The 12,752-nt window shown below is 38.3% G+C and overlaps 2 protein-coding genes across 2 annotated transcripts in view; one reads left to right on the forward strand and one right to left on the reverse strand.

The window, feature by feature from the left end:
• On the forward strand, positions 272 to 8,712 carry LOC109232212 (BTB/POZ and MATH domain-containing protein 2-like). The gene is made up of 4 exons (XM_019397897.1): positions 272 to 1,069; positions 3,804 to 4,152; positions 7,124 to 7,400; positions 8,073 to 8,712. The coding sequence occupies exons 1-4, from the start codon at positions 651 to 653 to the stop codon at positions 8,249 to 8,251; spliced, it is 1,224 nt and encodes a 407-aa protein (XP_019253442.1). The 5' UTR covers positions 272 to 650; the 3' UTR covers positions 8,252 to 8,712.
• The window catches only part of LOC109232211 (mitogen-activated protein kinase 15), a 7,752-nt gene continuing 4,484 nt past the window's right edge, over positions 9,485 to 12,752 (reverse strand). Inside the window, exons 8-10 of the mRNA XM_019397896.1 lie at positions 11,915 to 12,022; positions 11,591 to 11,751; positions 9,485 to 10,309 (exon numbers count right to left, since the gene is read on the reverse strand). Coding sequence (XP_019253441.1) covers positions 10,017 to 10,309; positions 11,591 to 11,751; positions 11,915 to 12,022 — 562 coding nt within the window. The 3' untranslated portion in view covers positions 9,485 to 10,016. The remainder of the gene's footprint in view (positions 10,310 to 11,590; positions 11,752 to 11,914; positions 12,023 to 12,752) is intronic.

Consider the following 12,752-nt stretch of genomic DNA (forward strand, 5'->3'; position numbering starts at 1 on the left):
TAAAATTATTGCTTGATTAAAAAAAATAGATATTTCATTATTTTGAAATTTAAATTCAAAAAAAACTAATTTTACATAACTTAACTATTTTTGGTTTAAAAATGCCACATGGCATTTTTTTTCAAGCAACACTTGGCAAAGTCTCATGACTTCTTTACTTTTAATCTATTATTAAATGATAGATTGATTTTTATATCAATTAATAATAATAATATTTTCTTTTTAATATTAAACAATTTGGATGCGCCATTCACAGAACTTTATAAATACACCTCTTTACCTACTTTTCTCTATCACCTTCACACGGAACCTCTTTCCCATATCTCGCAAAACCCTAAACTCACATCTCCGTCTTCCTAAACCTCTCCTTCATTTCCATCCAATTTTCACCGACCAATTAACTCAATTGATCGTTCCGTTTCCTCAATTCGACCAATTTTCACCTACACATAAATCCTAAAAGTTCAATCTTTTTCCTCAATTCCACCAAAAATTCAACCGTTCGTCAATTCCACCAATTTCTCACCGTCCCATTAACCCAAAGATTCAATCTTTTGCTTCAATTTCATCACAAATTCAATTTTTCCCTCAATTCTACCGATTATTTCACCGACCCGTTAAACCCCCAAAAAATCGATCTTTTTCACCATATGGGCACATTTAGGGTTCCATCGGAACCTTCAAAATCCCCAAATTCATCATCATCGCAACCCACAACCACCACATCGACATCTCGAATGGAGACGATTAATGGGTCTCACGAATTCAAGGTAGAAGGTTACTCATTATCTAAAGGTATGGGAATTGGGAAATATGTAACTTCTGAGATTTTTACCGTGGGTGGTCATTCTTGGGCTGTTTACTTTTACCCTGATGGTAAAAGTGCTGAGGATAATGGTACTTATGTCTCGCTTTTTATCGCGTTGGCTAGTGATGCAACTGACGTTAGAGCTTTGTTTGAGCTGTCTCTTATGGATCAGAGTGGTAATGAGAGGCATAAGGTTCATACCCACTTTGGTCGCGTGCTTGAGACGGGTCCTTACACGCTAAAATATCGCGGTAGTATGTGGTAATATTCTTTTGCACATCTGTACTTTTTATTTTATTGTATAGTAATGGCGTGCAATGAGTTTAAATGGAGTAACATGGTTGGTGAGCATTCTTATAGCCGACCCCCAACTAGTTGGGACTGAGGAGTAATTGTTGTTTATTTGTACTTCTTAGTGTATGATATTGGAATGGGATAACATGGTTCATATAGCCGACCCCAACTTGTTTGGACTGAGGAGTAGTAGTTGTTGTTGTTTATTTGTACTTCTTATTGTATAATATTGGCATGCGATAACATTGTCAGTGAGCATTCATATAGCCAAACCCAGCTTAGTTGTTTGATAAAACTGAGGCGTAGTAGTTGTTGTTGTTTATATATACTTTTTATTAATTGTAATTGATTTTTGTTTTTGCTATCATGTTATAGTACACTTGCATTTGGTTTATGTTTTAGGCAGTATGTCATATGTAGGGATAAGTCTAATCATTAGTGCTGAAATGAAGCAGGTCCACTAAAGTAGAGTGTATATAGGATGCAGAAGCCACAAGTACTTCTGGCTTGAGGAATAGCTGACTTATTGAATAATATGGGTTATTTCTAGTCCTCGAATTGTTTGATTGGGAAAGTATTTTTATGGGTTAGTGTGAATAGGTTAGGGTTTAATAAAATTGTAAGAAGGGGCGCAGCTGGGTTTTTCTCTAATGGTGTTCAAGCTATGAAGAAGTAAGCATGGTGAGCTAACTTGACCGGCCGCGGCTGGGGTTTCATTGCGGAAGCTTGAACCTGCTTGACTGTTACTCTAAAGACATTTCAAATGTAATTTACCTGTATGACAATGAAAGCTTTAGACATCACTTCGACTTAAGTTACCTGAATGACAATGAAAGCTTCTGACATCACTTTGACTTAAGGTGGATCCACCGATGATGGCAAGGGGTTGGTGGTCTAGAAACATCTTTTGTTGGTACATGATGGGCTGTGTTGGTATATGTACATGTTTGGAATTATGTAAATTTAGTGCTGAAGTGCCTAAGCTAAAGTTGAACATTGAGAGCAAGTAGTTGGTAAAATATAGTGCGTTCAAAATTTATAACATTGTGGAGAATGAAAAGCTTCCTTTTGTGTCACTTAGATTTTTGGTGTAAAAAGTTATTGCATATTGTAAATAGTTGGATGAATCTTTTTGAGTTCATATGTTATCGTACTCTGGTACAATAAAAAGGACTTGGTGCTATATTAATTTAATCCCTTTGCTCATGAAAAAGTTGGTCTAATTCTTGCTGTAACATGCTGTGACTTTGGTCCTATATTTGCAGCTATCTGCTTGCCTTTCGCGTTTAACCACTAATCCGGCCTGTTTTGGCTCTAGTGTTGTATAACTAGCTTCCCTCCTTGCAGTATAAGTGGTCTATTGATTTTAATACTATTGCATTGAAGATCACTTTTCAGTGTAGCCCCGATAATTCGAAATTGGGTGCTATTGGGCAGGGTATATATGACCCCATGATGCACAAATAAACAATGAATGACTAGTAGGTGTTGAGACATGTTAACTCCATTAGGCTCATTCCATCACGATTCTTTTGATTCTAGTACAAAGCAAAAAAAAGGTCATGGCATAATAGGTTCTTTCCCATCGTTCATTTAAATCTAGATGTGCTCAATTCTGTTCTCCTTTATGCGGCAAAGGGGAATCTCCTTTAAGCAGAAGTTTTCAATGAGTGTTGACGTACAACTACGGTGAGGGTGAGGTTTTTCTTTTTTATAGGTAAGTAGTTATAATTTACAAGCAACAACCACCTAATATGTGATGCAGAACTTGCATTTTGGAGGATGCGACCTTTGTGTAGTCTTAGTATGATCAAGTACACAAACGTGTGAGATATACCTCGAAGAAATATCATGTCATGTCAAGGGGTCCAGAGAAACCCGAAGGATGAGTCTCGTATTCAGAGATCTCCACTACAGAAACTAAGTTTAACATAACAATCAGAGTTAGTCTTTTGTTCATTGTTATGGTTGTTTGCATGTTTCCAACCTCTTTAGCTCTCCCTCCAATCTAGAAGTCTTCCTTTCTGGCAACTTCAATGGAGAACTTTCTCCAGAAGCTTTTGCATTTAAAATGTAGCATTGATACAGATCCCTGTTACATAGTTATCCTCGAGTGATTCTAGGTGGCATGTGTATGCTCCTGCACACCTGACATTCCATTCCATTGTTTTAGATGTTGATACTTTTTATTTGCTTCTTTTGATTATTGTCCATTCAGTATATATTTTTGCTCCTCTGCCATCCAATGGTGTCTTCCACTTTTGTCCAAAACCTGTTACGTCTCTTGCTGCTTCCCAAGTTGGACCTCCTAGCTTCTGCGGTCTCAATTATTAGGACCAGCCTTGAAATTACATTGTCCAGTAGTCATCCTTAATGTAGTTTTCGCCTATCAAAAGTAAAAAGTGAGTGTCATCCTTAGGGTTATACATTTTCATTGGATGACTGCACCTGAAAAAAGTTGTAGGAAGAACATTTGCTATTGAAAGATATGTATGAAGGAAGAACTTTCTCGTAGCAGAACTGAACTTCTTTTTGGAGTAGCGAAATCTATAATAGGGATATTTAAAGAACTTTTATTATTAGCTTACTGTCTTTTTTCCTTTTTAGGAATTTAGTTCTTTTGTACATGTACTCTTTTTTTGCCTTTTTCTTCCATTAATGCATCTATTGACCTTTTCCAGTTTGATGGTTGTCTTTGTAGGGGATATAAACGCTTTTTCAGGAGAACATTATTAGAAACATCAGACTATCTGAAAGATGATTGTCTCTTGGTCCAATGCACTGTTGGTGTTGTCAGATCATACAATGAAACACCGAAGACTTACTCCCTGCCTGTGCCACCCTCAGACATTGGAATTCATTTTGGGCAGCTCCTAGAGAGTGGAGGGGGAGCAGATATAAAGTTTGAAGTTGAAGGTGAAGTTTTTGCTGCACACAAGTCGGTTCTTGCTGCCCGCTCCCCTGTGTTCAGGGCACAACTCTTTGGTCCATTGAAGGAAGATAATGTACAAAGTATTAAAGTTGAAGAAATTCAGGCTCCAGTATTCAAGGTTTGAAACCTTCTTTCTTTCACATGTCTGTTGACCCTTATTCTGTTGTATTATTCTTTATGAAGGGAGGAATTTTACCCATGAATGCTCTAAGTTATTGCAAGTGTTGTGTGTTCCAATTTAAAAATATGAAAAAATGACAGTTAATATACATGACATGGCTATACAACTAATAGCTATTCTATTTTATTTTTTTTGCTTCACGATTTGATGGCTTCTGTGCTGTTGGAGTCACATGTACCTTATTGTTTTTGCCTGCCTTCCTGAGCCATATATGTTGCTATTGCTACCATATGCAGGGTTACTTTTTATCAGCAGAACATTTGGAGATTGTATGTGCACAGCTATTTATTCTCCTATTGTGGTGAAACTGTGTATTAGCATATGATGTGTGGTGTTTGTTTATATTGGTGCTGGAATTTGGATTTTGGCTCAATAAAGATTCCTAGGCAGTGGACAACAAGGGATTAGAGTCTTCTGTAGTCCACTAGTGCTCTGGAAAAGCTATCAAAAATGTGTTATGGTCTTTGACATGCATTTTATGTGATCAAATTAGTATTTAGATGTTAGATTCTGCCAGTCTGCTTATAAAAAGTACTGGTGAATGTTTTTGTCCCCTTTTATTTATAACTTCAACAAGGTCTCTCTATGAGGATTTTACTATCATGATTCATTGTGAAATAATTACGGGAAGTTGCACAAGGCACAGGACATCTCTACCTTCACAAAGGTAGGGGTAAGGTCGTACATCCTACCCTCCCCAGACTCCACTTGTGGGATTCTCACTGCGTTTATTGTTGTTGCACAATGCAAAGGACAAAATGATGATGATGTACTCTGTTACCTTTTTCAAAAAAATATTGAAAATATTGTATCAGGGAAACTATGGGTCATATCATACATGCAAGTTAGAATCACATGCTACTATGCCTACGAAGTTGTTGCAGTTGGTAGCATGTGCCTTATGGAGATGTCGGTTAAAGGGGAGGAGAGTAAACTTTAGTATTATGAGCTGAAATCCTATGCTGATTATAGTTTGCGGTCTTGATTTTTATGTTTAATGGGATTTAGGTGATGGGGGGTGGGGTTGAATTTTCTGGAGCTACTAATTGCGATTGTAGTCTGAAGCAAAAAGTACCAACCTTTGTTGCGATTTAAGGGCAAAGCAGAGTTAAAAAGCATGGGCTTTAACAAAGAAAGGTGTTAAAAAGTAGAAAAAACAAAAAAAATATATGTATGCAGAGGAAAATGAACTGCAAATGCTACAGAAACTATTTGGACTAAAAAAATCGAAGTAACTATAATTAAGTGAACTCTATGAAGTAAAATCATGCGAATCAAGTCCAGAAACTATTTTAAATTTCTGATTTAGATGAAAAGATGCAATTTTATGTTTTTGGAGTTAGTTTTCTGAATATTTTAATTTAATCCTTAATTCTTGATCAGTAAATTTCTTTCATATTGTTTTTAAAAATTAACACATCGCTTTACCAACTATATTTATTGTCTAGTACTGCCTTCTTAAAGATAGCCCATAGGTTACGAGGCACATAACATAGCACCTTAGTGTCTACATGGAAACACCAGCTAAGTGAGGCAAAGCACGTAGCCTGGCTTTAACTTTGCTTTTGTGGCTTCCTGTGTGCCTCAAACAAGCCATTGACACCACTACCTTTAGGTTTATTAGGATGAAAGAACAGGACTTGACCTTCTCATCAATCCTCTTCTTGTAATTCTTTTTTTGTTCTCATGGAATTACATGTAAAGTATCACCTAAGGGTGTGGCCTAGTAGTCAATTAAGCGGGTGTAAACCTTGGAGACCAGGGTTCAAATCTCAGCAAAGGCTGATCTTTCCATTTGCCTAAACTTGGTGGATAGAGTTACCCAATACATGTGTTGGTGGAAGGTAGCACGCAATCACTAGAATAGTCAAGGTGTGCAAATTGGTGTAGATACTACTACTATTAAAAGAAAAAATACATGTAAAGCAGGTAGTGGCAAGAAGCAATAGCGTTGTTCCATACTATCAGCAGTGAGGTTAGAGCCATGAATTAGCAGAACTGGTGGCGAAAGATTGCGTTATTATATGAGCTAAGCTTGAACTCAATTTTGGCCGAACACGTTAAGGTAGCCGAGCTTGTGTTGCTCGAGCTTCTTCTGTGCTCACAAACTAAAAAAAAATATTTTCTTTAGGATTAGTATTATGTGAGAATGTGGAGGGGGGAGGGGGGTACATTGTTTCACTGAGCCAAATGAGTTCAAGCTCAAGATTTCTTCAGAGCTTAGTGGTATTTGAGGTGAGCTTGGCTTGCAATAATGGAGTTGAGCTCAAAACACCTAAGGTACCGGCAGGCCCTGGGGTTGTTGTGCGTCTCCCTGTTATATTTCCTAATGTTTCTATGTTGGTTATGGTGTTTTTGGCTCTAGTAATCTGGCTTTGCAAAATGTTTGCATATTGTTTTTCCTGCCTATAGTCCAGCAGGCTTATTGCTTTTCTCTTTGTATGCTTCCCTATGCTTTGCTTTTATCATTTTATCGTTGCACTAGGCATTCAGTTATCTGCCTAGATTTTTTATTTTATTTTTTGATAACCGTGGTGTCTGGGCTAGCTTGCGCGCACCTCGACTAATTCCACGGGATACCTGCCACCTCCCGCCAGCAAGTCCACCAAGGCTTGGACGGATGAGAAGAAATAACTTAGTGGGGTTTGAACCTGAGACCTCTGCCTAGATTTTGTCATCAAATAGCTGCTTCATTATTATTGCTTATTTTTTCTAAGTTTGGGAGTAGTGAACTTGGCATCTCTGATTTATTATTAGTATTTTTTAAAAATTTTGGCGTCTGATATGAATTTAAATGGGAATATTCAGTGAGGATTCATATAGTCGACCCCAACTTGTTTGGTAGTTGGTACTAAGACATAGTTTTTGTTTTATCTGATAAAACTTTCTTTTTTTGCTTTTTTTCCAGGCGTTGCTCCACTTCATCTATTGGGATGCCCTTCCTGATTTACAAGAGCTTGTGGGTCTCGATACAAAATGGGCAGTCACTTTGATGGCTCAGCATCTGCTTGCTGCAGCTGACCAGTATGGTCTTGAGAGATTGAGAGCACTTTGTGAGGCTAAGCTTTGCGAAGATGTTACAATCAACACCGTTGCTACAACTTTAGCTTTGGCAGATCAGCATCATTGTGTCCAACTGAAATCTGTGTGTCTTAAGTTCATTGCATTGCCTGAAAACTTGAAAGGTGAAGTATTCGACGCCTATTGATTGGATAACTACTCATCTATCGGTGTTTTTTTATATATTAGCAACCATTTCATCATAGTGAAAACTCTTGGAGAAGTATATTGATTTCTGTGTGGTCTCTTTATTTGGCTTGATGTGGAAGGTTGTTTCAGCCTGGTTATTATATGAATATCTTGCTTGACTTTTTGAGTGCGCTTTTCACCTTTGCCAATTAAGCCACCAAGCAACACATCCCAATATTTTCCTCTACTGGAGATTCTACTCACTTATTGGTGATCTTGTGCTTGCTAGTATCTTAGTCTTTGTGTTTTTCATATTTGCTATATAGTACTTTGCAGAATTGACGTCTTTCACTTTTCTGCACTGAAACCTTGCAATTGTTCCTAGGGGAAAGTGAATAATTTGTGAATGGGCTATCAAAAGATCTTCTCCTGGTTGGATGTTTTGCTGTAAATATCTTGTTTACACTGCTGTCAAAACAAACTTTTGGCTAGATGTCATATGTCTGCACTTCTGCTATTTGTTTTACATTTATCCTGCAGGCAATCAGCTATTTGTCCCTGTTAAATAATCTTTGGCTGGTTTTCTATTTGTTTAAGCTCTGATGCAATCGGAGGGATTTGATCTGGCCTGTTAAATGCATCTTTGACTGGTTTTTATCTGTTTTCAGCTGTGATGCAATCAGAGGGATTTGATCACTTGAAGGAGAGTTGTCCTTCTGTCATCACAGAATTGCTGAAGTATGTCGCTGGGATGAATGAACATGCAATCATTTCTTATGTACATGGTGGACACATTCTAGATGGCACTGATGTGAATGGAAGAAGAGTGAAGCAAAGGATTTATTGAGTGCAAGGTTTCCATTTGATGCTGTGTAGCAATTTATAATGACATTGTCATCAAAAATTTTTAACAGTTCCAATTGGTACAGTTATTGATTCTATTACTAGTTCTATTACCAAAGTGCATATAGTCCTGGAATTTCGTTGGTCACTCGTGTTCTGTTTCTGAGCAAATGGACCTTTAACCTAGGGTGGATGAGGAGGTGCCTGCAATATGTGTAGTAGGTGCTTAAATGTTCTCATTTTAGGACGAAGTCAACAGTTGTGCGAGTCTAAGCAGCGGTTGATGCTGGTATAGTGTGATTTCTTTCTTTCCCTTTTTATACTGAAGATTGTAATATTGTCAAGTTGAGCAAATTTCGCTCACTGGTCTGGGTTTGGTGTCCTGTCTCGACTCTCATGTATGATTGATGATGGATATTCCGGTTTCTACTGTTATTCAAATATGAAGTGTTTTATTCCTTTCTATTTCAGTGCTACACTTGTTTCTGCAGAAGTTGGGAAATTAAAATCCCTCCGACTGGCCTTCCTCAACGATGATTTTGTCAAGAAATTGACTTTGAATTTTGCGTCAGCTGTCTGAAATTTGATGCAAAATATCCTCATGCACTTGCGGCAAAATATGGAAGTCCACAGATGTGTACTGATCTATCACCATGCATCAGAATGTGACCAAGACACCGATTGAAATATGCAAATTGCACAATTGCTTTCTGACCTTGAATCATCCAGAATTCATGCAAACTTAGCGAAGAATGGAAGAAAATGAAATCAAAAGAAGAAGAAAATGAAATCAGGATATTCAAATGGAAGATACTGACTAAATGGATTCACAAAGGCGAAACTAATTGGATTAAACTAGTTGAGTGTATGTTGCGTAGCTATATGTAGTGTTGGAATGAAATCAGCCTGAATAAAGCAGAATGAGTAATTGAGGATTGACGTAGCTGATGCCTACTGAATTGGAATTAAGCATAGATGAGTGACTGATCTTGATTGCAACATGTCTTGTTAGTCACATACAAGTTCACATCAACTTAAAAGGAGGGATCCAGAAGATATAGATTGAAACATATCTAGTGTTACATCCAAGTCAACATTGCCTCAAAAAAGGGATTCAGAAGAAAAAACAAGTTTCAGAACGGCCGTCGCATCACCATGGCAGGCAGGCAGATCAGGCATATGATTCAAAGCAAAAATATTATGTCACCTGTTGTGCTTTACGGATGAGTCCAGAAGATTTAGAAACATAGAGGTCCTTATTTAAGTAAAGAATGTTACAGGTTACTCGTTAAGATTATCATTGTCTTAGTCATAACAAAGTAGCGTGTCTACAATATTTTTGCAAAGAATTAAGGGAGGGGAAAAGAAAACAGAAACATGAAGTAACTGATACCAGTAGTTCTTGTAATCAGATACCAACATCCACCTTTATCAGTGCCTTCTATTTCTATTCCGATCAGAGCATGAGTGGGGTCATGGAGGAGACTCCATGTTGAACCTTCTAAAGTTAAGGAATACAAGTAACGAGTTGTACGTAGACATGTGAACCCACCAAAATCACATATTAGGACTCTTCAAGTTCAAGTGCTCGCCTCGAGTCAATTACCAAGCAATGCTGGACTTGGCCTTGCTGATAACTTATGGCTGACAGTCAAATTAACTTGGATCTGGTGTGTTTTATGAGTGAACCATCCTTACGGAATGTAAGCTGAGTGCATGGCTGAACTGGGAAGCTGAGTGTGAGATGGCTAATCGGAGATCCCATAAATTTAATACCATTGACTACCAGGTCCACCTGGAGCTGCAGCAACTTTTCTTGCCATGTACTGTTCAGGTTTTGGCTGCACACCATTGGAACCGTCACTACTATCCTCACCCCTTTCATTTTTACAGCTGGGATGTCTTCTAGGGTATGAAGCATTAGAAATGGGATATTGAGTCGGACCACCAGGGTTCCTTGCAATTTTCCGCTGTTCAATGACCTCTGCTGTCGTCACTGCTGCTCCACAGTTGTTGTAGCGCATCACTGAACTAACGACCCTCCCCGGTCTTGCAGCACCACCTGCATGACGATTCCTCTTGTTAATAACATAATAACACTTTCTTAAGCATTAAAGCAACCTCATATCGCTTATATAGTGATGTTTCTCTTCTATACAACTAGGGTATGCGCACTAGGGCATCATGTATCAGTCTTATCTATCTGTTTTCCGTTTAGAAGAATACTAATGAGCCAGAAGAGAACAGAACTTGACGTAGAGTCTCATTAGTGAAACTAACTTCATCCTTGACACAGTATTAGTGCCTCATGGGTGGGAGTTTGGAAGTATATTAGGGCTTTGTGGCCTGAATTTAATAAAAGAATTGGCTTCAAAATTGGAGAACGGCAGAAGGATTTCATTCTGGCTAGACAATAGGATTGGGACATACCCCTTCGAAAGAATAATTTCCCCAACTCTTCACCCTGTCCGCTAACACAGATTTTAGCCCATCGCAAAATCTACGGATGGTTGGGATATAAGGTTCAGATGGAACCTGAATGATTGGGAGCTGGAGGAGGTTGCAGAATCTTTTAAGACCCTTGAAGAAGGCAAAGAGTTATCTGATGTAAAGGTCATTTTGGGGTGGAAATAAAAGAGGAAAGCGGTGTTCACAGTGAAATTCTGCTACAAATCTCTTACTGTAACAGAGATAACAGTGCAGCAAAATGGAAGACAATTTAGAAGTCCGAAGTACCATATAAGGGGCTTCTTTCTCTTATAAGTGTAGTTCACCAAGCATGTTTGACAAAAGAGAAATTCCAGAGAAGAGGAATTCAGCTCTGCAATAGAGGCTATCGACGTGGAAAAAGGGCCGGAGAACATCAAGCACCTATTTTTGCATTAAGCTACAGTAAGACAACTATGGACTCTCTTCCTAAACAACTTCTGGGTAAACTGGACTATGCCAGACACCTGAGATGGAGGAGTACTACTGTGCTCACAATTTTGGCAAGACAGAGTGTTTCACCTGTCTTTTCCAGGTTTCAAAGTTTTACATATGTAGATATCCAACAAATCATTTGCATATGTTAATTCATTAACAATTCACAAGGAAGTGCAGTCTTTCCCAATTTCAATGCAGAAGAAAGAATATAATCATGAGTGCATACACCATCATCAATACGAAAAGGGAATGCTAATTTTTATAGCTGGCAACAATCAAAAGAGAAAAATTGAATAGTACTCCCGGAAACACATTAAGTACTACTCTCAGGAAAACATATTTCTAGCATTTAAAATATGAAAAGATATCAGAATATTGGACGCTAACTAGAAGTGTTAGCAAACTAGTGAAATCAAACCTTGAACATTCTGGGGAACTTGGAGAGGCAGCCTTGTCATGGGGATCATTGAACTCCGCTCTACATGTGGTCTCTCGCCTTCTTTGATAGAGCACTTAGAAAGATCATTTGCAACTTCAACTGGATTTTGCACTGAATTATCTGAATATAATACACAAGCCCTGTATCCAAAATTTATCAGTGGCTAAAGTTGTGCAAGAATTGAGAAATATCTGATAGCCAAAACTTGCAGGACATTCCTTTAATGGGAAAAGCTAGCAGAAGTAACAAAAATAGTCAAAGGAGAAAGGAATTTGAACAACTAGCATGATGCCGGGGACTAACCTGGGAAGGGATGATGAGTGCTGCCTCTCAGGCGGAGCAACAGCCCCTCCTCCTTTTCCATAATGCTCTTCAAGATATGCAAATTGTTTCTTGAATTTGTCAACGGCACTGGGGAGAGACAGAAGAAACTATCAGTAATCTAATAGACAACAAAGAGAAACAAATCGGAAACTCTCTACTCCAACGCAACCAAATTCTGTTTCTTAAAAGAAACTACAGTGTATAATAGCCTATTATGATATTTTTCTAAGTAATAGCGAGTTTATCCATATAGGACTAAGTGAGCGCTGACATGTTATATGTACCATAGCAGAATATTACGGTTGCCACCAAACTTTCTCAACAACCCATGCCCCCCCCCCCCCCCCCCCCATAAATTTTGTACTGCAGCTAGCTAAGGATGAGTACAAATAAGCCAGAAATGACAGGTTTCTCTTAGAGAGGTTTTCTAGAGGGTTAAAAGCAGCCAGATTGAGGCTTGATAAAAGAACAGACGATAATAAGCTTGAGATGACTGATCACGGAGAGAATCAATTACACCAGTCATTCTTGGGACATGCCTATGATAGTATCAAGTTTAACTTCTTGAGATAATGAGAAAACTTAAGTCGAAGTGCCATCTTTGCCCTCTCTTTGTAAGCTTCTAAAGTTGGCCATTTCTGAGTTGATCTCTTTTCCTGGTAAAGATTGATTTAGATGTACATCTTTCTCAAGCAAATTGTCAGATGAACCACAACGGTTTTTATCAGGCAGATGAATTATAGTACTTGTCTTTCGGCCCTTATAGAGTAGGGGTAAGGCTGCGGACATCTTAACCCCCCCCCCCCCCCCCCCCCCC

This window comes from Nicotiana attenuata, chromosome 9 (assembly GCF_001879085.1).
Source record: "Nicotiana attenuata strain UT chromosome 9, NIATTr2, whole genome shotgun sequence".
Classification (NCBI taxonomy): Eukaryota; Viridiplantae; Streptophyta; class Magnoliopsida; order Solanales; family Solanaceae; genus Nicotiana; species Nicotiana attenuata.

What these genes read in the sequence shown, in the direction of transcription:
- LOC109232212 (XM_019397897.1), top strand. Translation starts at nt 651, where the DNA reads ATGGGCACATTTAGGGTTCCATCGGAACCTTCAAAATCCCCAAATTCA. An exon ending in AAATATCGCGGTAGTATGTG is followed by an intron (nt 1,070 to 3,803) that starts GTAATATTCTTT and finishes TTGTCTTTGTAG; the next exon opens with GGGATATAAACGCTTTTTCA. An exon ending in ATTGCCTGAAAACTTGAAAG is followed by an intron (nt 7,401 to 8,072) that starts GTGAAGTATTCG and finishes ATCTGTTTTCAG; the next exon opens with CTGTGATGCAATCAGAGGGA.